This window comes from Rhinatrema bivittatum, chromosome 4 (assembly GCF_901001135.1).
Source record: "Rhinatrema bivittatum chromosome 4, aRhiBiv1.1, whole genome shotgun sequence".
NCBI lineage: Eukaryota > Metazoa > Chordata > Amphibia > Gymnophiona > Rhinatrematidae > Rhinatrema > Rhinatrema bivittatum.
In genome coordinates, this window is record NC_042618.1 from 207,638,440 (window position 1) to 207,666,238 (window position 27,799).

Consider the following 27,799-nt stretch of genomic DNA (forward strand, 5'->3'; position numbering starts at 1 on the left):
CAACCAATTGCTCAAAACGTTTTTGCGATGCTACGTGAACCAACATCAGGGCAACTGGTCCTCCTTGCTTTCTTGGGAGGAGATGTGCCACAATCATGTTAACCAAGCTATGGGGGTCTCGCCTTTCTACCTAGTTTTTGGATGACATCCTCAGGTACCAATGCCAATAGCTATGCCATCAAATTGCCCCGCTGCTAGTCTTGCTGGCCAAGAACTATACAATCTCTGGCAGACCACCCACAAACTCCTGGATCAGGCCGCTGCTCAATCCAAAAAACAGGCTGATAAAAAACGACGTCCAGCTCTGCAATTCTGATCAGGGGAACTCATGTGGCTAAGTACCCACAACCTCCGATTGCAAATGCATTAGCTGAAATTTGCTCCTCGGTTTGTAGGACCTTTTCAAGTAGTTCGACAGATACAAAATGTGGCTTATAAGCTCAAACTACCACCCATACTTCGAATCCACAATGTATTCCATGTATCTCTCCTCAAGCCTCCTGTTTTGTCTTGGCCATTTAGATTGCTGCCACGACCTCCACCCATGATTTTTGAAGATGACACACAGTATGAGGTGGCCGAGATCCTAGATGCCGGGAGAGTAAGGAAAGAACTTCAATACCCTCATTTCCTGGAAAGGTTACAGCCCTGAGGAGAATTCTTGAAAGCCCATCAGCAATATTCAAGCCCTTGAACTTATCCACGAATTCCATCAACATTTTCAATTAAAACCCAGACCTGGGACGCAGGGAAGGGGAACTTGTGGGGGAGGTACTGTTAGAAGGTGTCCTGCCATGGGACTTGCCCACTCCCGGTGTTCTCAAGCCGCTGTAAACGCTGCCACTGCAGCAGCAGCAGCCTCCCTCCTGCTTGCACGGCAGGTGTGTGCATACTTCCAATGCACAACTTTATGCACTGCCATCGGAAGTTCCTTAAAAGGGCCATTCCTTCTGCTGCTCTTTGCCTCAGCAAGGGGCTTCTTGTGAGTCTGCTCTTTTCTGGTTCTCCAGTTTCGCAGTGCTGCTGTTTTCCAAGTGTTCCCTTTGATTCTGGTTGCTCCCTGTCTGTGCCTTATGGTTCTCCCTTGTGCCGTGTGTTCCTGGTGTCCCTATTCCTATTTTTGCCTTCAGTTTGGTTCCAACCTGGCCTCCTGGACTTGCTGTTTGCCGCCTGCCTTGACCCTTCACCTGATTCCTGGACTTGCTGTTTGCCACCTGCCTCAACCCTTTGCCTGGTTTCTGGACTTGCAGTTTGCTGCCTTCTGACCATTCACCTGCTTACCAGATCTGCCCATTCTCTGGGACTTCTGAAGCCCTGTCGGCCCTCAGTACCCAAGGTAAGATGGTTGGATTCAAGGGAAGTTCCTGACTGTTTCTAGGCGGGGGTTCCACCTGTGATAGTGGGACGCTACCACCTAAGGGTCCACGGAAACCTAACAGCTTTCAGCTGAACGTTGTAAACATTTAACAATGATGTCCTGACAAGTGCACAAGCCTCCTCTTCTGAACCGGATTTGCATAATTTCATCACCGTTATGCCCCTCCGGCAGGAAAGCAGCCATCTTAATGCAATGTTGCAGGTCTTAAACACATTTGTCATTTTAATTCCAATCACAGCAAAAATCTCCAAACCATTTTAAAATGCAATTCTTCACACAAGATCACAATCCCAATGCCATAGGGGCCCTGTGCAGGATGCCAAAATATGTAACCGCTGGGCTGAGATCCTCATTGAGGAGTCCAAAGACACACTTCAAGGGCTTAAGATGCTCTTTCCTCCCATACCTTGCAGAAGCTCACTCTCTTTTCAGGATTCCCTGTCAGGTGGGGGGACTGGGGAGAGATTTCTTTCCAAGACCCTTAACATTGTATTAACAATTTTTAAGATAGTAACATAGTAATGACGGCAGAAAAAGACCAAATGATCCATCTAGTCTGCCCAGCAATTTGCTTATGATAGTAACTGCCACTCCATGCAGGTTACCCCCATGAAGAAATGTTACATCATCCCTTTCTTTAAAACTTTAGGGATATGCAGTATTTGTCCAATCCTCTTTCTAATTCATTAACTGCTCTCGCCTTGTGGGAGGGCATTCCAGGCATCCATCTCCTTCTCTGTGAAGAACTATTTCCTGATATTGGCTCTTAGTTGTCCCCCCTGGAGTTTCAAATCAATGCCCCTAGTTCTACTCTTTCCTTTCAAGTGGAAAAAGTTTGAAGTTGTGCATCACTGATACCTGTCAGATACCTGAAGATCTGTATCAAATCTCCCCTGCACCTCCTCTCCTCCAGGGTATACATATTTAGATCCTTCAGCCTCCCCTTGTAAGTGTTCTGAAACAGACCCCACACCATTTTGGTCACCTTCCTCTGGACAGTTTCCATCCTGTCTTTATCTTTTTTTGAGATTCGGTCTTCAGAACTGAACACAGTGCTCCAGGTGAAGCCTCACCAAAGATCTGTACAAGGGCATTATCACATCCCTTTTCCTGCTAGTTATACCTCTCTCTATGCAGTGCAGCATCTTTCTGGCTTTAGCTACCACCTTGCAACTTTGTTTAGCCTCCTTCAGATCACTAGACATGATCACCCCGAGGTCCTTCTCCTGGTCTGTGCCTGATAGTCTTTCACCCTTCATCACATACAGCTCTTTGGCTTTCCGCATCCCAGGTGCATGACTCTGCACTTCTTGGCATTGAATCCCAGCTGCCAAATTTTCGACCACTCTTCAATGTTTCTTAAATCACATTTCATTCTCTCTACTCCTTAAGGCGTGTCCACTCTGTTGCAGATCTTAGTATCATCCGCAAAAAGGCAAACATTTCCTTCTAAGCCCTCTGTAATGTTGCTCACAAAGATATTGAACAGAACCAGTCCCAAAATTGATCCTTGAGGCACTCCACTTTACACAGTTCTCTCATCAGAGCAGGTTCCATTTACCATTAAAACATTGTTTCCGGTCAACCAGTTAATAATCCATTCTATCATTTTGGCACCCACTCCAAAGCTTCTCATTTTCTTCATGAGCCTCCTATGTGGGACCATATCAAAAGCTTTGCTGAAATCCAAGTAAATTACATCAAGCGCTCTTTCTTGATCCAGTTCTCTTGTCACCCAATCAAAAAGATATACAGCAAAAAAGCAAGTGGTCTCTTAATATGGTTACAACATAACTTTACTGATAATTGGTTTTAAATTTAAATTAATGACAAAGCACATAAGATATGCTATACTGCATTAGACCAAGGGTCCATCAAGACCAGTATCCTGTGTCCAATAGTGGCCAACCAAGTCATAAGTACCTGGCAAGTACCCAAACATTAAATAGATCCCAAACTACTAATCCTTATTGATTAATAGCAGTTTATGGACTTCTGCTCTAGGAACTTATCCAAACCTTATTTAAAACCAGATACACTAACAGTCATAACCACATCCTTTGGCAATGAATTCCAGAGCTTAATTATGCAGTGAGTGAAAAAGAATTTTCTCGTTATTCAATACAGTCCATTCCATAATCCTTTCCCAATAAATCTGTAGCTTATTGATTTATTAAGTAGTCCCATTCAGATTTGTCCTTCCCAATCCAGAGCAAGTTTGAAGCTTCCTCTAACTGGTGGCAATACTAGGGGATAGTTCGTCCAAAATCATTTTCCCATTTGTCCATACCGTAACTCTGATGTCTTGAAATTCAGCTTCACTCTCCTTTCCTGTCATTTAATCCTAGTGGTATCTGTTGTGTTTGATGGCTTGTGGGGACAGCCCCTTTCGTGGAAGGAGGCCGCTGAATGTCACCAGTTCCTGCCTCTTCCTGTGCCCCTTAGGCACGTGCTCATAAAACATCGGGCCTCTTAAAGGGACCATGGCAGAAAAGTCCCCATGGCCCCTACTGATGATATCATCCTTTTCACCCTTTATAAGGGCAACTCCCACAAGGCACTCTGCCTCAGCAACAGGTACATCTATGATTGTAGAGTGTGCTGTTTCCTGCCTTTGTCTCCCCAGCCTGTTCTTGCTTTTGTCTGCTTAGCCTGTTCCTTCCTTCATCTGCCTTATCTGTTCTTGCATTTGCCTGCCCAGCCTGCTCCAGCCTTCTTCTGCTCAGCCTGTTTCTACCTTCATCTGATATCAATCACACAAAAACCCACTACACACCACTCGTGTATTCCAGTACACCACAATGTAAACAACAAACCAACCAACTAATGTACTGGTATAAACTATAAAGCACCTTATTACCGAACAAACTTTTGTTAGACCCTCTATTCACGAGTAGGCATAGAGCAGACCATCTCGTTTTTTATAAGGGGTCTTAATTACTTTAATTTTCAACTCATCAATTTTTTTCTTTTTTCAAATTATTGTAAAAATAGTCCCGACCAAAAATTCATAGGAAAAATTTCCAATTGATCAATCAAAAGCTAATGATAGTATACAGATACTCATCCACAATGAATAGGTCCCAAACGTCCCGACATGGCCATGTTTCGGACCGTAGTCCTGCTTCAGGGGAAACGCTGAAAGATGGAATCCAATTCGACAGAAAGAATGAAGACTGCGGTTATGCTCCGTGCATTTTCTTTTCTAAGCGCGAGCCAAATTTCAAATTTCAGCTCGCCGAATTTCGTGGAGAGAGCTGACACCACCCATTGGGAGGAGCCCAGTGGGGACTCTCCACAACAGGCGGGGTCTCAGCAGTGATGGACACAGGTGTCAGATAATATTTATTATACAGCAAAGAGAAACCCGAGTAGCGGGTTGTAAACTCGGTTCAGGAATTAGAAGACCTGAGATGGATTCTCTGGTAGTGGTCTGCAGCGCGGGGTAGGCCAGAGTAGGTGTTGGCAATTGGCACAAGACAGCGTGGATCCGGTAGTGGTCCGCAGAGTGGGGTAACCCGAGGATCCCACACAGCTGAATAGGCATGATAACGAAGAGTAGGTCTTGTACTCACAATGCAGAAGAGAATATGTAGTAGCAGCAGCGGAGGTCCGTGCAGAAGAACTCACTTAGCTGGAGAAGGAGAGACAGACAGGAGAGGCTCTCTGAGGAGCAGATAGCCCTGAGTGCAGCAAGGCCCCCGAGGAGCCGGTACCTGAGTCACTCTGCCAGGAACGCTAGTACAGCGATGCGAAGCGTCTCAAGTAAGGAATAGCAATTTGGAATCCTTGTTAACTCGTAGGTAGGAAAGTCTGGTTGGCTTAAGTACACTTAGGCAGTGACGTCATGCGGAGGGGACGCCCCCGAGGTTCCCACCATGACGGGCACAAGAAGAAGGCAGACGCATGCACGCATGTGCCCTGGGTCATTCTTGGTTCAAGATGGCGACCGGGATCACCCTCGACGTCCCAGGAATGCCAAGGAGGTCAGCATGCAGAGGCAGAGACAGCCATCTTAGCCAGAATTGAGGCTACTGGGCAAAATGAGGTGAGCAGCAAAGGTCGCAGCCATCTGCGACTGATGGGCGCAACAATTAGAATGATATATATAGTGGATGATCACCAGTGGGGTGCCACTCTTCTCCTTGCTTCCTAATCTTCTTCTCCTCCCAGGAATGGATGGAGATCCATTCCCCTTGTTAATCTCAAATGAGCTGATGATTCTCTTTAGATGTGAGACTCCACTGGAAATTCCAACATTCTCCTCCAACAAAAATATAAGGAAGGGTGGATAGAAACTTCCTTCACTAAAATTACTAACTAAAGACAAAACTCTTTTTTATTACCAAAAAGGAGTTACTAAAAGAAGAAAAAAAAAAAGAAACAACTAAACTCCTTCTCCTTGGAAAACTAAACTGACAATGCATACCCTCTCTAGATGTTTCCCTTTTTTATAAGAAAAAGAAACAACGAAAAGAGCAACCCATATGGGGGAGCTGGGAATTACTTGGCATATTTCTCCTCTAACTCCACTGCTGGTATAGTTTGCTTAGTAGAGTTCCAATGGGATTCTACACCTGTATTAATACACCTCTGCTTTGCCTCACTCATTCAGTGTGATGACACAATATTAAATAGTCCTAAATCTGTAAACAGTAATTTTGAATAAACTCGGACAATATGAAAAGATAAGAACATAAGAACATAAGAAAATGCCATACTGGGTCAGACCAAAGGTCCATCAAGCCCAGCATCCTGTTTCCAACAGTGGCCAATCCAGGCCATAAGAACCTGGCAAGTACCCAAAAACTAAGTCTATTCCATGTTACCATTGCTAATGGCAGTGGCTATTCTCTAAGGGGCGGATTTTCATACTCCGCGAATAGGCCTATTTTGTTTGCGCTCCAGGCGCAAACAAAAGTACGCTAGATTTTAGTAGATACGCGCGGAGCCGCGCATATCTGCTAAAAACCTGGATCGGCACGCGCAAGGCTATCGATTTTGTATAGCTGGCGCGCGCTGAGCCGCGCAGCCTACCCCCGTTCCCTCCGAGGCCGCTCCGAAATCGGAGCGGCCTCGGAGGGAACTTCCTTTTGCCCTCCCCTCACCTTCCCCTCCCTTCCCCTACCTAACCCACCCCACCCGGCCCTGTCTAAGCCCCCCCTTACCTTTGTCGGGGGATTTACGCCTCCCAGAGGGAGGCGTAAATCCCCGCGCGTCAGCGGGCCTCCTGCGTGCCGGGACGCGACCTGGGGGCGGGTCCGGAGGGTGCAGCCACGCCCCCGGGCTGCCCCAGGCCGTAGCCACGCCCCCGGGCCCGCCCCCGGAACGCTCCCGACACGCCCCGAAAACGCCGCGCGGTTCGGGTCCGCCCCCGACACGCCCCCCGACACGCCCCCTCCGAAAACCCCGGGACTTACGCGAGTCCCGGGGCTCTGCGCGCACCGGTAGGCCTATGTAAAATAGGCTTACCGGCGCGCAGGGCCCTGCTCGCCTAAATCCGCCCGGTTTTGGGCGGATTTAGGCGAGCAGGGCTCTGAAAATCCGCCCCTAAGTGAACTTAATAGCAGGTAATGGACTTCTCCTCCAAGAACTTATCCAATCCTTTTTTAAACACAGCTATACTAACTGCACTAACCACATCCTCTGGCAACAAATTCCAGAGTTTAATTGTGCGTTGAGTAAAAAAGAACTTTTTCCAATTAGTTTTAAATGTGCCCCATGCTAACTTCATGGAGTGCCCCCTAGTCTTTCTATTATCCGAAAGAGTAAATAACCAATTCACATCTACCCGTTCTAGACCTCTCATGATTTTAAACATCTCTATCATATCCCCCCTTAGCCGTCTCTTCTCCAAGCTGAAAAGTCCTAACCTCTTTAGTCTTTCCTCATAGGGGAGCTGTTCTATTCCCCTTATCATTTTGGTAACCCTTCTCTGTATCTTCTCCATCGCAATTATATCTTTTTGGAGATGCGGCGACCAGAATTGTACACAGTATTCAAGGTGTGGTCTCACTATGGAGCGATACAGAGGCATTATGATATTTTCCGTTTTATTCACCATTCCCTTTCTAATAATTCCGAACATTCTGTTTGCTTTTTTGACTGCCACAGCACACTGAACCGATGATTTCAATGTGTTATCCACTATGACGCCTAGATCTCTTTCTTGGGTTGTAGCACCTAATATGGAACCCAACATTGTGTAATTATAGCATGGGTTATTTTTCCCTATATGCATCACCTTGCACTTATCCATATTAAATTTCATCTGCCATTTGGATGCCCAATTTTCCAGTCTCACAAGGTCTTCCTGCAATTTATCACAATCTGCTTGTAATTTAACTACTCTGAACAATTTTGTGTCATCTGCAAATTTGATTATCTCACTCGTCGTATTTCTTTCCAGATCATTTATAAATATATTGAAATGTAAGGGTCCCAATACAGATCCCTGAGGCACTCCACTGTCCACTCCCTTCCACTGAGAAAATTGTCCATTTAATCCTACTCTCTGTTTCCTGTCTTTTAGCTAGTTTGCAATCCACGAAAGGACATCGCCACCTATCCCATGACTTTTTACTTTTCCTAGAAGCCTCTCATGAGGAACTTTGTCAAACGCCTTCTGAAAATCCAAGTATACTACGTCTACCGGTTCACCTTTATCCACATGTTTATTAACCCCTTCAAAAAAGTGAAGCACATTTGTGAGGCAAGACTTGCCTTGGGTAAAGCCATGCTGACTTTGTTCCATTAAACCATGTCTTTCTATATGTTCTGTGATTTTGATGTTTAGAACACTTTCCACTATTTTTCCTGGCACTGAAGTCAGGCTAACCGGTCTGTAGTTTCCCGGATCGCCCCTGGAGCCCTTTTTAAATATTGAGGTTACATTTGCTATCCTCCAGTCTTCAGGTACAATGGATGATTTTAATGATAGGTTACAAATTTTTACTAATAGGTCTGAAATTTCATTTTCTAGTTCCTTCAGAACTCTGGGGTGTATACCATCCGGTCCAGGTGATTTACTACTCTTCAGTTTGTCAATCAGATCTACCACATCTTCTAGGTTCACTGTGATTTGATTCAGTCCATCTGAATCATTACCCATGAAAACCTTCTCCATTACGGGTACCTCCCCAACATCCTCTTCAGTAAACACTGAAGCAAAGAAATCATTTAATCTTTCTGTGATGGCCTTATCTTTTCTAAGGGCCCCTTTAACCCCTTGATCATCTAGTGGTCCAACTGACTCCCTCACAGGCTTTCTGCTTCGAATATATTTAAAAAAGGTTTTACTGTGAGTTTTTGCCTCTACAGCCAACTTATTTTCAAATTCTCTCTTAGCCTGTCTTATCAATTAGATGAAATGGTATATCATATCTTATCAATTAGATGAAATGGTATATCATGGATTGCTCTGATTTTCTGTGAGTTTAAAGTTCTATTTAGTGATGAATTATTTTAGGATACTAGATTGATTGATACTAGATTGATTATTTTAGGATATTAGGACTGTTTTATTTTGAAGTTAAATTATTTTATGCTATTTAATTAATTTAATATTTAGGGAAGGAATTAGAATGAAAAGGATGCTAATAGGAAATAGATGGGAGAAGATGTTATAATGGTTAGGTAGATTATGTCTATGATGCTTATATGCGAGGCTATTCTTTTTTATATAGAAATTTTTAAGGGGTGTGTTGGGTTGGGATTGGTTTTAAGGCTAGACAACACAAGGAATAGGGGATGTAAGTCTCAATGTCCTGCTAGGAAAGAAAATAGATGGCAATTATGTGATCTGTAGGTGCTTACGTGATTGCTATTTGAGTATTATCCTGATGTGGTTTATATGTATATTGTTTGTGTCTTGGTATGTTTGATGTATTGTTTGGCTATTTTATACAGTGTCTTGGAAATAGTTAACATCAAGCATAAATTTGAGAAAGAAATACAGAAAAATAATATTATATAACCCCAAAATAGGAATAAATATTCCATTACAGATGTGCTTCGGGTTTTCATATTGTGTCGGGCTTCGTTTCGAGGCCCCCCCCCCATGGTAATCTCTTTTTTCCCGCGTTCGGGGGCTTTTTCCGGGGGCCCCGGTTTTCAGGTTAGTGCGCACTAACCCGAAAATTAATTTTTTCCAAAATTTCGGAAAAAATTAAATTGGTTTTCGGTTCTCCTGAACCATTCCAAATTAGGAAATTTCATTGAAATTGCCTAATTCGGGAAAAGCGAATGCACATCCCTAATTCCAGTCACCTTAAGCAAAGAAACAAATCTCCGGTCCACAATAAAAGGGAGGGGAGAATCCAGAAAGACCCTGGAAGCAGGCCTGCTTTAGGATAAAAATGCTAGGTTTAAAAGTGAAAAATGTTATGTAACTTAATATGCATTATAGTCACAGCCTCCAGTTTCTGGCAGCAGCTCAGGTATAGATTCTGTGGCAAGAATTTGTACTATTTTCCATAAAATTCAGTGGCATATTTGTACTATTTGCCATAATAAACAGTCAGTTTTAGTTTACATTACAAACATAAAGTAGTTTTCTAATCTTGCTTGTGTTTCTGTAGAAGTTACTTTGTTGTTTTTGGACTTTATGGGCGGAGGAAAAGATATCTTTGTATTGTGTGAGAGAGGGAGGGGAATCAGTACAGGCAGAGGATCTTGGGGATGGGTGAAAGAGGAGGGGATCTCAGGCACGGTGAGAGGGATAATATGATTGTGGTGGGGAGGTTGTCAGAGAGAGGAGAGGGGATTGATAGGGAGTGGGGAGGGTGCTGCCAGAAGGTGGCTCCAGGCGAAGGAGGGAGGGAGGGAACGTTGCACTTGCCCAGCCTGCCACCCAGCCTAGTCCTGGTTTCCTGCGATTCCCAAGCAAAAGGAGCAGAGCGCTGTAACTGGAAGCCTAAGAGCCTGCTGCCTCTATGTGAAGTGTGTGTAATGCTCCTTTAAAACAGGATTGCTCCAACACTGGCTGCTGGAGCCTTGCATTTGGTACGGGGTTCCTGAAGCTGCAGCCCCTTCCCATGACACTCACCACTTCATCGTCCTCCACCAACACCATGTCGTAAGCACTGAGGGCAGCGATGAATATGATACACGTCACCCCCTCAAAGCAGTGAATCCATTTCTTACGCTCTGAACGCTGCCCCCCAACATCAAACATCCTGCAGGGAGAGAGCAAGAAAAAAACATAAACCCAAGAGACACCAAGGAGAAGAGATGCTGCCAGTGTACAGGGAGAGAGGGAAATGCCACCACTATCAGGGGAGAGGGATACACAATCACTGTCAGGATAAGGGGAAATGCTATCACACTCAGGGGGCAAGATTCATCGCTGCTGTATGAGGGAATGAGAAATTGTGGTGGCCGATGCAGAAAATGCATCCAATACGTGCCTGCATTGTACCTGTCTTCTTTCTGTCATCATAAGAGGTACATTCAAATCAGACAGAAAAGCACAGGTTCGCTAGAGGTGTGCACGTAAATATGTTTCCTTTCATTTCAATTTTTGGTTGATTGTTTTCTTCATTCATTTATCATTTTGTTTGATGTTTATTCTGGCTCATTTCATTTATTTGAACTGAAGTAAACACCAAAGTGAAATAAAACAGAAAAAAAAGGAAGGGGGCTGGGTTCCTCCAGTGCCACAGAAATAAAACAATTAATCCCCCTCCCCCTCCCATATCCCCCACCCCTGTAACCGGGCGATCACACAAAACGTTGAGAGGGTTTGGCACCTGTGTGAGCTGAGTGCCAGTCTCCCCACCCGCACGCAATCACTTTTAAACCAAGATAGTGAAATTCTGGGTTTCCCACTATTCCACAAAAATTCTGAAAATTGCCTATCAAAAGTCTTTAGATCTTGTTTCAAAAGCTGTATAGGGAGTAACTGAAGGACATACAGTATACCCATAGAGGAAATAAAATCATCTTATAAAGATTTATACATCCTGCAATGGAAAGAGGGAGAAACTGCCATGGTTGTAACATAGTTTTTGGATGAATGCAACAAAACTGGCACATTCCTGCTAGGGCTTTTAGGCAGAGTAATTCCTAGGTAAGTGAATGCCCCCATAGCCCAGTTTAATGGAAAGGTTTTCTCCATTCATCTCTCGTGTTGCTTGGGAGGGCTGCTGCCTCTGACTTCTCCTAACATCATTTAAACCCTGACAAAGATCCATATTCCCTGAATAAATTCATCATACAAGTGAGCGAAGATTGAGAGCAGTGAGATAAGCTAAGATGCCATCAGCAATAGCAGCAATTTTAAGTTGTTTCTTGCCCAACTGAATGCTTCTATTCTCTCCACTTCTTGGACCAGGGCTGGTGCAAGGTTATTAGGTGCCTTAGGCGAAACGTACCCCTCCGGGGGTCACACCTTCGCTACACACAAATAAAATTATGCATTTATAATAATTTAGCATATAAAGACATTCAAAGTACAGTCTTCAGAGGTACAAATTTCACTTATAACATGAATAATATATTTACATGTGCTGCTGTGGTGTCAACCAGAAAATCCTGCAGAAAAAAGTAAAAAGGACACTTGGAATTGAAATTAGGCCTATTGTAATGTTTGTTGGGTGTGGGCTTGGCCCTCAGAAAATCATGAATAAACTCTATTACGATTATTGTGAACCTCCCATATCAAAACATATTACCAGCCCTCAAACATTAATAAATCTACCTATGAAAAAGCAGCCCTGCAAATATTACACCAGGCCCTAAAACACCAATACATCTCCTATTAGGAAAATAGAACAAGCCAGGTTTCTATAGATCCCTTTACAGAAACTACAAGCTAGCAGAATACCTCACTTTAATCATACATGCAGAACACAGCCAGATCTTCACAAATACTGAATAAAGACACCATAAACTATAAATAGAAATGTGTAGACAAAAACTGAACTGGAAACCACAAGAAGCCAGATTCTTTATGCAGTGCAACAATGGAAAAACAGAAACATTCTTCATTAAACAAACAATAAAATCAAGAAATATAAATGATCAATAGACTAAAACCATACTACTACTAATAATAAATATTTCATAATAGCTGAAGAGAACATCATCCAGTAATTAAAAGTTATACAAATTTTCCAAATACCAATAAACTATTTAAAAACATAAGGCAGTCCAGTTACTTACAGCCTTCAGTTACCCTCTTCACTTAAGATCCACAATGCCTTCCATATCTCTCTCATAAAACCGCTCATCCTGTCTGAGTTCTCAAGAAAACCACCTGAACCCCAACCTCTAACAGCTGAAGAGGACATCACCTACCAGGTTGAAGACATAGCGTGTTCTCTGTGCCATGGCAGGAAGAGGAAACATCGCCTTGGGCCCATGTGGTGTTGGAGCACAGGAGGAGCAACAGCGTGCCACCCCCCCAGACACAGTTAAGTGCAGCATTAGCCCCACGGCCCTAAGAAGAGGAGGCTGCTCGGTCGACTTCTACTTCTTATGTGTCCTGATGGTGAGGGGGAGGAACTAAGCATATCTGTGTGTGTATGCATGTGTCTGTGTGTGTGTGTGTGTGTGTGTGTGAGAGAGCATGTCTGTGTGTCTATATGTGTGTGAGAGAGCAGGTCTGTGTGTTTGTATATGTGTGATAGCAAGCCTGGTTGTGCGTATTTATGTGTATTAGAGAGCATGTCGGAGTGCGTGAGAGCATATCTGTCTCTATGTGTGTGTGTGTGTGAGAGTATGTCTGTGTGTGTATATGTGTGTGAGAGAGCATATCTATCTTTGTTTGTGACAGTATGTGTGTGTGTGTGGGATTGACTGTGAGAGCATGTCTGTGTGTGTGTATATGTCTGTGTGTGTATATGTGTGAGAGCATATCTGTCTGTGTTTTTGAGAGCATGTCTGTCTCTGTGCATGTGTGACAGCATGTCTGTGGATGTGTGTGTGAGCACATGTCTGTCTCTGTGTGTTTGTGAAAGCATATTTGTCTGTGTGTGTGTATGTGACAGCATGTCTGTGTGTGTGTATGTGTGAAAATGTATATGTGTGTGTGTGTGTGTGTGTGAGAGCATGTTCTGTGATTTAGCATGTGTGTGTATATAAGAAAGAAGAGAAAGACTAAGCAACAATCCCTCTCCTCTCCCCTGCTAATCCACAACAGTCTCAGGGCATCTGAAAATTAAAAGATCCCAGGTATGGACAGCAAGTGTTTTATCATTTTTTAAAGTTTTAAGTATTGGGTGGTGTACGTGTATGCTGCTTTGAATGTTTTATTGGTCTTATATGAGTTTTATAATATTGGATGTTATTCTTTTTGTCAGCTGTTTGGGAGCACTGAGAGGAGAGGATCACCTTGCTGGTGGCTGAAGAGAATCAGTAAGTACTGCTTGGGGAAATTTTAGAACTTAAGGGGTAGATTTTAAAAGGGTTACGCGCATAAGTTATGCGCGTAAACCTTTAAAACCCCCCTGCGCGCGCCGAGTCTATTTTGCATAGGCTCGGCGGCGCGCGCAAGCCCCGGGACGCGCATAAGTCCTGGGGCTTTGCTAGGGGGGGGGCGTGATTCCGGCCCGGGGGTGTTTCGGGGGCGTGGCTGTGGCCTCTGAAATCGCTCCCGGGCCGGGGAATCGCGCAGCGGTGTAACTTTCGCGATAAAGGTAGGGGGGGTGCAGATAGGACTGGGGGGTGGGTTAGGTAGGGGAAGGGAGGGGAAGCTGGGGGGGGGCAGGAAAAAAAGTTCCCTTCAATGCTGCTCCGATTTTGGAGCGGCATTGAAGGGAACAGGGAAAGCCATCGGGGCTCCCCTCGGGCTCGGCGCACGCAAGGTGCACATGTGTGCACCCCTTTGCGCGCGCCGACACTGGATTTTATAAAATGCGCGCGGCAGCGCATACATGTTATAAAATCGGGCGTAGATTTGTTCGCGCCAGGTTGCGAGAACAAATCTATGCCCGCGCAAATGTTTTAAGATCTGCCCCTAAAAGTTTAGGGGATAAGTAAACTATTGGGGTATATTCTTTAGTGTGTTTGTGTGTCTGTATTAAATAGCTAGTCAGAAGGTAGGCAAAAAAAAACAGGAGTTTGTGTGTTTGTATTAAATAGCTAGTCAGAAGGCAGGCAAAAAACAAGTTTGCGTGTTTGTCTTTCCCTCCCTCCCACACACCCCTAGCTCATCCTTTGATTTTTAGGCAGGTGACATTATCACATTAAAATTATTATTATTATTATTATTATTAATAATAATAATAATAATAATAATCATAAAAATAATTTAATCAGCCTCTTAACTTAAACTTAAACTCAGGATTGTCCCAGGCCTTATCAAGAGTTTAATCATCCCCTTGCAGGTCACTACCTGATAAATAGTGAACACATTAATAAATTTAAAGGACCCTAATTGTATACATTCCTACTCCCAAAATAACCTAAATTTAACTAGGAACTGAACAAAATTAAGATGAAGGCAGCAGTCCTGCAGCAAAAGAGGGGCCTTCCAGTCTTTTGCATTGAGTGTCACATGTATGATTTTTTACCCGCCAGTGAGAGATTGTATTTGTGCACCTGGTGCAAAGAGCTCTTGTCTCTCAAAGAACGATTCCAAACTCTGGAGACTAGAGTGGCAGACCTGGAGGAGCTGAGGAAGACAGAGAGTTCTATAGATGAGACCTTCAGGGACATAGTAGCCAAGTTCCAACTCCAGACTGGCAGCCCTGGTGCTGCCTTGGAGGAGGAAGGTCTCCTGGTCAGAAAGCATAAACCTGATGCAGCAGGAAATGATCCTGTGGCAAGGACCTGCTCTCCAGGTAATGCATTGTCCTCTTGGATCGAGGATGTGTCTCCCAGGGCTACTGACCAGGAGGGAAGGGTCAGGTCAGCTTTCATGGTTGGTGATTTGATTATTAGGAATGTAGACATGCTGGTGGGCATGAGGATCGCCTGGTAACATGCCTACCTGGTGCAAAGGTGGCGGATCTCACAATTCACCTAGATAGGATTTTAGACAGTGCTGGGAAGAAGCCAGCTGTCATGGTACTTGTGGGCACCAACGACATAGGAAAATGTGGGAGGGAGGTTCCGAAAGCCAAATTTACGATCTTAGGTAGAAAGCTGAAATCCAGAACGTCCAGGGTAGCATTCTCTGAAATGCTCCCTGTTCCACGTGCAGGTCCCCAGACGCAGGCAAAGCCCCGGAGTCTCAATTCATGAATGAGACAATGATGCAAGGAAGAGGGATTCAGTTTTGTAGGGAACTGGGGAACCTTTTAGGGAAGGGGGAGTCTTTTCCGAAGGGTTGGGCTTCACCTTAACCAGGGTGGAATCAGGCTGCTGGCGCTAACCTTTACAAAGGAGAAAGAGTAGCTTTTAAACTAAACCAAAGGGGAATACCTTCCTCCGACAGCGCATGGTTCAGAGGGAAGTATCTTCAAAGGATACTAATGAAGCATTAGAGTTAGGGCATCCCAACAGTGAGGTTTCAATAATAAGAAAAGTAGTCCATGTGTCTATAAGAAAGACATCGCCACCTATCCCATGACTTTTTACTTTTCTTAGAAGCCTCTCATGAGGAACTTTGTCAAATGCCTTCTGAAAATCCAAATACACTACATCTACCGGTTCACCTTTATCTACATGTTTATTAACCCCTTCAAAAAAGTGAAGCAGATTTGTGAGGCAAGACTTGCCCTGGGTAAAGCCATGCTGACTTTGTTCCATTAAACCATATCTTTTTATATGTTCTGTGATTTTGATGCTTAGAACACTTTCCACTATTTTTCCTGGCACTGAAGTCAGGCTAACCGGTCTGTAGTTTCCCGGATCGCCCCTAAAGTCCATTTTAAATATTGGAGTTACATTGGCCACCCTCCAGTCTTCAGGTACAATGGATGATTTTAATGATAGGTTACAAATTTTAATTAATAGATCTGAAATTTCATTTTTTAGTTCCTTCAGAACCCTGTTTGGAACAGAGATGGATTTTTAAATTGAGGTGTATTGAACCCAGTGGGTTAAATAGCAGCATTGAATGGAACCTGTTCTTCTGAGTGAAAATTCTTTAGACTGAGTCAAAAATAAGTTCATCAGTTGAATACAGATTAGTAAATGAATATATCTGTGACTTTTTGTATTAAAATAGATAGTGATTGCATGATTGAGCTTATTAAAATAGCCTTTAGAAAGTAAGAAGCTCGCTGGCAGCCGAGACATACATGGTGCCCCATATCTGTTATTCCATGGCCTTTTCAAACTACTCTTAAATTCTGGAGTAAATGGAAAAAGAAACTTGTCCCATTGTTTTCATAATAAGGAGTCTGAGATAGGATATCAATCCAGCTTATTTAACACCTAGCGACAAGTTGGCATTGGCACTATAGGGCACTTGTTCCAGGAGGGCTCTCTGATCAGTCTATCCCACTTGATTCAAAAATATGAACTGGGAGCAGCTAACTTTTTGGCTTATGCCCAGGTTAGACATTTTGTTACCAAGTTGTGCACCTCCCAACAATTTCGCAGCAATAGGTCTCTATTTGAAAATCTCTGTATAAAAGCTGATTTCCACAACAAAGTGATAGCTAAAATATATGGATTACTCAATAGCTCAACAGAACACGTCCCGGTGCGCAGAATTAAATGGGAGACAGACCTAGGCCGTACCCTCACTAAACAAGAATGGGAAAACATCTATCGGAGAATGGGCAAGGGTTTTATCTCCACTAGTCTGCAAGAAAATGGATATAAAATGTTGTATAGGTGGCATCTTACGCCAGGCAAATTAAATAAATTATACCCAATGGTTTCCCTGCTATGCTGGAGGGGATGCGGCAATGTGGGTTCTTATTGGCATATATGGTGGGGGTGTCCCAAAATACAGCTATTTTGGAAGGTTATTCAGGACTGGCTCTGTAACCTATTGCATGCACAATTCATATGGGACCCTATCAATATTTTTCTATCGGTTCCAGTGAAGGAGCTTGATGGTCCTCAACACAAGTTTTGCCATCATGTCTTGATGGCTGCCCGCCTAGTGGTCACACAGCACTGGAAATCTAAGGTAGTACCACCTTTATCGGATGTGCTGGTCCAGTTGAGTCGACACCGTCAGTTAGCTTATCTGATGGCGGCAAAAAAGAATCAACTGGCTGCTTTTTACAAAATATGGAAAGTACTCCCTGAGAGAAACCTTTCATAAGCCTAGTAATATAAGGCTCCATCTCCTCATGATGCTTTTGGGGAGCGAATGAAGGTAGCGATGGGTCATTATGCACGGTCTCCTTTCGAAACGGTCTTTAGCCATCTCACGCTTTGTATTGGCAACAACAAACTCCTTATTGACTTTCTTGATTTTATGCACTTTGTTCGACATGACGCAACTGCTTTAGCACCAATGTATATTTGACATCTAAAGTTACACTTGTTGGACCACACGGTTGTTGATGGACGACTTATTTGTGATGTGATGTTTACATGCACTTCTTACCCTGGCAGGGGAGGGAGGGGACAGGGAGGAGAAAATACTACAACTCAACGTATACCAAATATGTGTTATAAGCAATTGCTGTAACTGGAATTTTTATTGTAATGCGATGCTTATTGTTATGTACCTTCTGCATAAAAACTCAATAAAAAAGTTAAATAAAAAAAAAAAGAAAGTAAGAAGCTGATTGGTCATTATGTAGAACGTGCTTACGAAATGCACATGATGCAGGATAAGAATACGTTTAAACTCAGAGACGCCACGACGCCATTTTGTAGATGCTGAACAGCATGCCGGGTGTATAGGGGAGCGTTGATGTTTTGAATCACAAAAGTGTAAGTTCCCTTAAGACTCTTTGAGGAGAATTTGCAAAAGATATGAAAGAGAATAGAGTTGTGTTTTATAAAGATGTGGCATTAATATATAGTTAAAATATATACATTTTTGTTTGTGGAAAGTCCGGTTGAGGACTTGAAAGTTCTCCATTGAACCGCTGATCAAGAAGTGAATGTTAGTGATTTTCATTCACAACTTGTATGAAGCTTTGGAACTTTGAAAAAGTGATATAATATATGGTTTGTCTGTATCTTGCTAAGAAATTCATCATCTAAGGTGATGTATAAGTTCTCAACAGTTTTATAAAAGCATTGATCTAATTTTAGCCGTTAGCACCTTTTGCAATAATAGTGTTTTTAGATTTCTATTGATCCATATAACAGTTCGTCTGCACCGTGGAACATGAGAGGATCTTATGATGAGAAGCATTCACCTTTTTTGTGAGACACAGACATTTAAAGTTTGAAAGGACTTCATGAAAATAATTGGATAAATCACTTCTTTACATGAGAAAGTTATTTTGATAAACTATAATCTCCTGAGCCAATATGAGTAAACCGGCATAAAACACAACACGGTGTATTTGGCAGAATTTATTAATCAGTTTGGTATATGCTAACCTTTTGAATTTGATAGAATTTTGAATTATATCAATAACTCAGTATATGTTAATTATCCTGAAGCAGCTATGCGACATATGTCAATGCTGCATTATTTTCTTGATGTGAGACCTTCTGAGTGAGATTGTGTGGAGAGTCCCATGTTATCCTATTAGTGTTTTCATTATATTTTGAAAGTACTAAGCTATTGTTTATGCTCGATTTTATATCTTGTTTTAACATGTTTGTACTACTTTTGTTACAATAAATATTTGTAATGCCACATCTTTTTTTGTATTTTTTTATGACCAACCAGCTTATAATTGATTGGGGTGTCTTTTTTTGATTTTGGAATTTTGTTGATTTTCTCAACAAAAACAAGCACTTAATGGTGCTTGTTTTTTTTCAATTAGTACCCTTGACATATGATGGAAAGAACCCACTGGTCTGAGGTTATCCTGGACCACTGGTTCACAAAGAATTGCAGCCTTCCCCTGACCGGCGGATCCTTTGACCTGGAAAAGGGTGACTGAACTATGCTCCCTATGACCCAATCAAAACCTCGACCTTGGAGTTGACTGAGGCGCTGGCTGGGTCTTGGGAGCTCTATGCTGCATGGGATGGCTGCGGGAAACCTGGTGCTGATAACGGGCATGAGGGGGTAGAGGATAGTACTTCCTCTGGTGGAAGAATGTCTTCTTTTGCTCTGATCTCGCCGACCTCCTAGCAGAGGAGGATGGGTCTGGAGTGCTGCCGGTGAGTTGCTGGAGGATTTCATGGTGGTCCTGAAGCTGGGCTACTGTGTCCTTCACCCTATCTCCAAAGATATTCTCCCCAGTACACGGCATGTCCATGAATCTTTCCTGTACCTCCAGTTGGTGATCCAAGGCCTGCAGCCATGCCATTCTGTGGGCACCGATTCCCACTGCAGAGAGCCTCGATGCCATTTCAAAAACATCATAGGTCATGCCGACATTGTGTTTTCTGTACTTCAGACCCTTATGCACCAGTGACATGAGGGTGTCCTGCTGCTGCATCTGCTCAGCCACCTCTTGCACCAGTTTCCAGTTATCCTGCGAATACTGGCTTGTGTAGAGCTGGTAGGAAGCTATATGGGCAATGAGCATAGCCCCTTGAAACACCTTTCTCCCAAGAGCATCCAATGCTCTGTGATCCTTCCCTAGGGGTACCTAGGAAAGGGTCTGACACCTCTTGGACCTCTTGAGATTAAATTCGACTACCACTGATTGGTGGAGAAGCTGGCACGTATCGAATCTGGGAGACTTCTGGACAAGGTAAACCCCATCTGCCTTCTTGTTTACAGGAGGCACTGCAAGGGGGTGTTCCCATATCCTCAGCAGTAACTCCTTAAGGATCTTGCGCACCGGGACCACCATGATCTCCTTAGGAGGTTCCACAAACTGGAGGATTTCAAGCATTTTGTGCCTGTCATCCTCTCTGTCAGGCACTGAAATAGGATAGCCTTTGTCATCACCCGTACAAAACCTGTGAAAGTCAAGTCTTCAGGCGAAGACTTCCTTCGTTCCTCTGGAGTAGAAGATTTTGAGCGGAGACCCTCAAAGCCCTCAGTAGAGGACACTGTGGTGTCATCCCCACAGGGGTCATAGCAGCCCTCATCCTCACTGAAATGAGCAGGGGATGGGGCCCTGGGTACTTGACCTTCATCCAGAGGAGCAGGCACTGGTGGAACTGGATGGAGGGCTGCAGGTCTTGGTGTCTCAGCTGGCCTCGGTGGAGCTTCCTCCTTGGAGGAACGGGCTATGACCACCGGATCACCAGGAGGAGGCTGCGGTGCCCCAACGGGCACCAACTCCATCCCAGGAACTGACACCAACTGGGTCGGTAACATGCTGATGAGCACATGAAGCTTCTCCAACAGTGGTTCCCGAATGGTCGGTGCTGGCACCAGGGCGTTGGTGCCACTGGACCGATGTCCCACAATGCCCACTCGACCACCAGCTGGACTCACCACTCGAGCTCCTCCTCAAACATTGCTGATGCCAACACTGACTGGGAGAAAGGAAAGGTGGCCAGATCCTCTTCAGAAGCGAGAGGAGGATCAGCGACTGGTATCAGGATCTGTAGAGACCATCGCGTACCCATGGCACCAATGGAGGATTGGTCTTCTTTCCACGGGGTCGCTTCAGAAGCATCACAGCATGAGCTGGTTCATCCCAATACCATGCATCGATGGGGACCGATGTTGATGCTTGTTTGGCTTCCCTCGATGCTCGGCATGGTCTTTCCCTGGTGCTGAGGCCAAAAATGAGGAACCTGACATCCTCGGTCTGGAGGAGCCCAGTGATGGCCGGACTCCAGTGCCCCTAACCACTGCGACACCAATGGACTGCCGGTCCTGCCGATGTCGATGGCTTGATGTCCTTTAGTGCGGCTCCATGGTCCTTCGGTGCTGATGATGCTGATGCCGATGCCAATGGCTCGGTCTTCTTTGACCTGAAGAGGCATTCCATCTTGTTGAGATGAAGACAACATCTTTTAGGTGTCATCAAAGTGCATTCGTGGCAAGCCTGGAAATCATGCAATGCCCTCAGGCAGAGGACACATAAATCATGGGGATCCATGATGGACATGGTGTTTGGGCACTAAGGGCATCGCTTAAATCCAGATGCACCATGATGGTACAAAGTAAAAGGAAAAAAAACATACTCGATGGCAACGAGCCTCGATGGCCTGCGAGCACTGAGCACCGCCACTGTGGGGAATCAACCTTGAAAGGAAACTTACCCAAAATGTAGAAAACCTTGACTAGGAACACTACGGGGAATTACTAAGAGGGACCCAGCATTGAACACCGCAAGGAAAAATCCGCGAAAAGAGAGAAAAAAGAGAGTTTTCCAAACTGGCCTAAAGGCCAAAGGGAGCTCACTCAGATCGTGATGCTGCAGCTCTGTGGAAAAAGAGAAACTGGAGAGGGACTGCATGTGGATGTATGGTATAGGATATGCTGGGCATGCTCAGTACGCCAAAACAAAGTTCTAGAAACTTTGATATAAGATTTCCATGTGGGGGATCCATCTGATGATGTCACCCATGTGTGAGTACTACCATCCTGCTTGCCCTCGGAGAATGATGATATCCCTTGATGCGGAAAAGGCCTTTGACAAGTTAAGTGGCCGTTTCTGTTTTTAGCACTGGAAATGTTTGGGCTTCCGGAAGATTTTCGGGCCTGGATTTGTGAGTTATATTATTGCCCATGCCCAAGGGCCAGAGTATTAACGAACAGAAGCGATCAGCTTTATTTCCTATTTTATGTGTCCCTTGTCCCCGTTCTTTTTTGATTTGAGAATTGAGATCCTTGCCTTGAAGATAAGAATGCACCCCAAGATTTCTGGATTCTGGGTGGGGAACGGGGAACACATCATCCTCTTGTATGCTGATGACATTCTTTTCTTTACTCTGAATATTAAACAGTCTGGACCACAGATTCTTGACTTCCTAAGGGAATATGGGAGAATGTCTGAATATAAAGTAAACTTTCATAAATCTGAAATTTTCCCTATAGGTAGTGCGGGGGAAGGTGATATTCCTTATTGGATTTCCTCTTTTAAGATAGCTAAAGATAATATCAAATGTCTTGGAATTTGTGTGCCTAGGGATCTTAAATCTCTATATAGATACAACTATGCACCTGTGATTAGTAAGTTTCAAAGAGACCTTCAGGACTGGGACGATCTTTTCTTATCTTAGTCCGGGCGGATTAATGTTGTTAAAATGAACGTGTTTCCGTGTTTAATGTATCTTTTTCATCATGTTACATGTTATCTGCCTGACAGCTTCTTCTCTGATAGTAACAGTTTACTAAATACATTTATCTGGCATGGCAAACACCCTCGCATTAACTTTAAGAGTTTATGGAGGTCTAAAGAGCAGGGTGGAATGAATGTGCTCAACTTGCAGGTATATTATTGGGCAGTGGGGTTATATGGAGTTATAGTATGGCTGCACAGAGATAAGGATACCCTTTGGTATGGGCTGGAATCTTCCCTAGCTGCAGGCTTGGATCTTTCATGCTTGCTTTCCAAATCTAATGATTTCCTGTCTTTTAGGAGGGCTAGCAAGTTGGGTGTTACTATAGCCTTACGCTAAAAATTTGGAGGGCAGTGGATAAAAGACTTTGAATAGCCAGGGGATTTTGTCCCCACTTAAGCCATTGAGTGGGAACCCTAGCTTAATGTGTGCACATAAACAGGCTGATCCAATAAATGTGCGCAGAAAACAGGCGCTCAGTGTATGTTGAGCGTGGCATGCATTTACGCCAGCCCAGGGCGTGGTGTAAAATTTGCGTGTCGCAAGGGTGCATTGGCCATGCGGAAAATTTATTGGATCTTGGGAATTAGCTAATAACCTCATCTACATGAATTTCCATGTGATGAGCACTATTAGTTATGCGGTGATTGGACGTGCGCTTTGGATGCGCTAATCTCCGTATTGGATCGGGGGGGGGGGGGGGGGGGGTTTATGAACACACAGAGAGTAGGATTAAATGGTCAATTTTCTCAGTGGAAAAGGGTAAACAGTGGAGTGCCTCAGGGATCTGTACTTGGACCGGTGCTTTTCAATAGATATATATATATAAATGATCTGGAAAGGAATATGACAAGTGAGGTTATCAAATTTGCAGATGATACAAAAGTATTCAGAGTAGTTAAATCACAAGCAGACTGTGATACATTACAGGAGGACCTTGCAAGACTAGAAGATTGGGCATCCAAATGGCAGATGAAATTTAATGTGGACAAGTGCAAGGTGTTGCATATAGGGAAAAATAACCCTTGCTGTAGTACACGATGTTAGGTTCCATTTAGGAGCTACCAACCAGGAAAAAGATCTAGGCATCATAGTGGATATACTTTAAAATCGGTCGGCTCAGTGTGCTGCAGCAGTCAAAAAAGCAAATAGAATGTTAGGAATTATAGGAAGGGAATGGTTAATAAAACGGAAAATGTCATAATGCCTCTATATCGCTCCATGGTGAGACTGCACCTTGAATACTGTGTACAATCTGGTCGCCCGCATCTCAAAAAAGATATAGCTGCTATGGAGAAGGTACAGAGAAGGGCAACCAAAATGATAAAGGGGATGGAAACAGCTCCCCTATGAGGAATGGCTGAAGAGGTTAGGGCTGTTCAGCTTGGAGAAGAGATGGCTGAGGGGGGGATATGATAGAGGTCTTTAAGATCATGAGAGGTCTTGAACGAGTAGATGTGACTCGGTTATTTACACTTTCGAATAATAGAAGGGACTAGGGGGCATTCCATTGAAGTTAGCAAAGTAACACACTTAAGACTAATCGGAGAAATTCTTTTTCACTCAACGCCACAATAAAGCTCTGGAATTTGTTGCCAGAGGAGGTGGTTAGTGCAGTTAGTGTAGCTGGGTTCAAAAAAGGTTTAGATAAGTTCTTGGAGGAGCAAGTCCATTAATGGCTATTAATCAATTATACTTAGGGAATAGCCACTGCTATTAATTGCATTCAGTGGCATTGGGTTCTTCTTAGTGTTTGGGTAATTGCCAGGTTCTTGTGGCCTGGTTTTGGCCTCTGTTGGAAACAGGATGCTGGGCTTGATGGACCCTTGGTCTGTCCCAGCATGGCAGTTTATGTTCTTATGTTCCAAAACGCACGTCCAATCGCGTGTTAAGCCTTGCACAGTGGCTAGTGCACTGGTATTGGATCAGCCTGATAGTTCGGAAGCCAAATGACTAGTGGAAACTGGGGCCTTAAATACTTAGGTCAAATGTGGCAAGAGGAGAGAACTGCTTTTCAGAGCTTTGAGGATTTGCGGGAGGATTATGACTTACACAAAGGGGTAGATTTTCTAAATTTGCGCGATCGCGTACTTTTGTTCGCGCACCAGGCGCAAGGGGGTGCACATTTGTGCAACCTGCGCGCGCTGAGCCCAGCGTGCGCTGCCTGTTTCCTCTGAGGCCGCTCCAAAATTTTGGAGCGACCTCGGAGGGAAACTTTCCTCTCGCTCTCCCCCTCCCTTCCCCTACCTAACCTACCCTCCCGGCCCGATCTAATAAACCCCCCCCTTACCTTTGTTTCATGATTTACGCCTGCTAAAAGCAGACGTAAATCTACGCGCGCCAGCGGGCTGCTGGTTGCACCATCACCCGACCCAGGGGCTGGTCCGGAGGCCTCGACCACGCCCCTGGGCCGGCGCCACGCCCCCGGGCCCACCCCCGCAACGCTGCGTCATGCCCCGAAACTCCCGCGTCATTTTAGACACCCCCCTGACACGCCCCTTTTAGAAAGCCCCGGGACTTACGCGCGTCCCGGGGCTCTACGCGTGCCAGCGGCCTATGCAAAATAGGCCGCTGGCACGCGAGGGCCCTGCGCGCGTAAATCCGGCCGGATTTACGTGCAAGGCATTTAAAATCCGCCCTAAAGAGTGCTGGGGCTTTTATGATAAGATAGCCAGCAAGTGTTACACTGGCCTGCTAGGGCGCAAGGGTCGGTAGACCCTTGTAACACAGCTCCCCCCAAAAACCCACCCTGAGTTGAAAGTGCCCCACTTACTGTGGGAGATATATAGAGTGTCAGATTGTTTCTTTAAAAGAGTCTCTCTCTCTCTCACTTCTCTCTCTCTCTGCTCCATTTAAATTTACTTGAAAGGGTTTTTCACAGTAGATTTGTATTGTTATTTTCATTTTAAAGGGGATTTAAAGTTTTTCAGGGTATGTGGAAAAGTTCTATAATGCAAGCATACATCATATCTGCTAAATTCTTTGGAATTGCACTAAAAACACAGAGAAGAAAAGCTGTGATCATCGGTGACTGACCCACCTGAAGTTGAGGTCTTTGAAGCCAAACTGAGTCTCTATGATACCTGTGGTCTTTACTCTGGACCTTAGGACATCCTGTCAGTAGGAAACATAGCCAGGGGTCACCAATCGCTCTAGGTCATTCAGATAACTGTCAATGAGAAAGCAGAGTGTTACACCCAAGGAACCATCATAGTTACCTGTTCTGTGCTACACCTCGCCTGGCTGAACAAGGGATGGGGCTTTGTTCTGGTGCTGCTGAGACTTCCTCCTGCTTGTCCTTTCTTTATATGCAGCGCTGCCTACCTGAGATGTGCAGTAAGGGGTAAAGTCCCACAAGCTTTTTATTCTTATGAGGTTCAAGGACCCCAGGCAGTTTTTAAGATTAAATAAAGCACATTTTACAGGCCGATGCAATATTGGCATGCGAAAAACGGGCACTCATGACTGAGCGCCTGCTTTCCTAACACGCGCCCATCCACCTCTCCTGGGTGCGCGATGCAGTAGGCTAATGAGCTGTGGCATTAAAAAGGAGATACTAGGAGAAATTGTGCATCCCTAGTGCCTCCTCCTCGGCATTGGATGCCCAGGAGAAGTGGCTGTGTGTCGGTTAGGAAAACGGACGCTCAATTTACGAGTGTCCATTTTCCTAACCCGTGGCTTCGCACAGGTTAGGAAAATGGATGCTCGTAAAACTGAGCGTCCGTTTTCTTAACCTGACTGCTGTCAAGACTTTTTTTCTTTTACGTTGTTGCTTTCGCTGGTTCCTCCGACTTAATATTGCAATGATATTAAGTTGGAGGAACCACAGAAAAGCAGTATTTTCTGCTTTTCTGTTCAGGTTTTGGGGCACTTCAAGATTTAACGCTAGCACTGGGGCTGGCATTAATTTTTAAGGGTTAAAATTTGTGCGTCAGGCGCACGGTTATTTTTTTTACATTGGGGGTACTAACTAATAGCCTCATCAACGTGACATTTACATGCAGTTAGCTGCGTGCTGGTTTGGAAGCTTATTTTGGACGTGCCGACCCCCCTTACTGCATCTGGGGTTATGGACGCGCATCCAAAACGCGTGACCAACCGCAGGTTAACCTGTGCGCTGGCCTGAGCGCATGATATTGCATCAGCCTGTTAGAGAGCAGTTTTTAAAGGGCTCTAGACGTCTAACCACAAAATTTGGCAGCTAGAACCTAGAATCTGGGATTGAAATCTGCCCCAGGCTGTGTGGCTAATTATAGAGGTGTTGATTCACAGTCTGCAATTCCCAGGAACGTTTAGGTAAGGAGAGAAAATATACCCGTATAACTGAATTTTAATGATACCTGCCCAACTTCTCCCTAGAACCCCAGTTGCACAAATAGCAGGGGCAAGGTACGCCAGCACTTGTGTACCTTAAACCTATTTTCAAAAAGAAACTATCCACTATGTGGCTTATTGAAATTTGGTCCTGAATGTTTTATTTCATAGAGATTGATATTAAATATATATATATATATATATACTAGGCTAGGATTAGTTCAGTTAGTCAGAAGTCGCGCACACACTGCAGGTCATATTTTGGATCTGGTATTTTCCCCTAGCATTATAAAAGGAGATTTTAAAGTTTCTTGCTCAGACTACTATGAAGGTAATTCTGTAACAGACTGCATAAGAAAACTGGCAATCACACACATAAGTTACACCAATTCTAAGTTTGCTTTGAAAATGATTCCACTACAACTACCCTTACACATTTTCATGTATTGATTTGTGCACAGGAGATTTTGGAGGAAATTTATGGGCATACTTTTGAAAATCCAAAAGTACACATGCAAATCCTAACCCTCCCAACCCCATTCTAGTCAACACCTCTTCTGAGTCCGGGTAAACTTATATGCATACAGGGCATACATACGTAAGTAGTCCTTTCTGCAGGTAAAATGCTGTTTTACCCAAGGACATGCCTTTGAAAATTACCCTCCCTCTGGCCCCTTTGCTTTGAGGAAGTCCTAAATTCATCATTGTACCAAGGCTTCTTGTGTTTGGAGTTATTCCTTTAATTGTTAATAGTTTTTGTCTGGATTGGACTATTGACTAACTTGTCCCAGGAATCAAATGCTGATCTAGTACTGGTTTGATTTAGTTCATGGATCTCTTTTTCTATTGCTTCTGCAAGTACTTCCATCTCTATCTTTTTCCTGAAGGTAAAAGTAAGTTTATTATCAATAGGTATTTGGTTGGTGAAGG

At 44.1% G+C, this 27,799-nt stretch overlaps 1 protein-coding gene across 1 annotated transcript in view; it reads right to left on the minus strand.

Moving 5' to 3' along the window:
• GNAT1 (G protein subunit alpha transducin 1) overlaps positions 1-27,799 on the minus strand; it is a 104,480-nt gene that overhangs the window by 18,171 nt on the left and 58,510 nt on the right. The window contains 2 exon segments of the mRNA XM_029597566.1: positions 10,425-10,554; positions 25,596-25,724. Coding sequence (XP_029453426.1) covers positions 10,425-10,554; positions 25,596-25,724 — 259 coding nt within the window.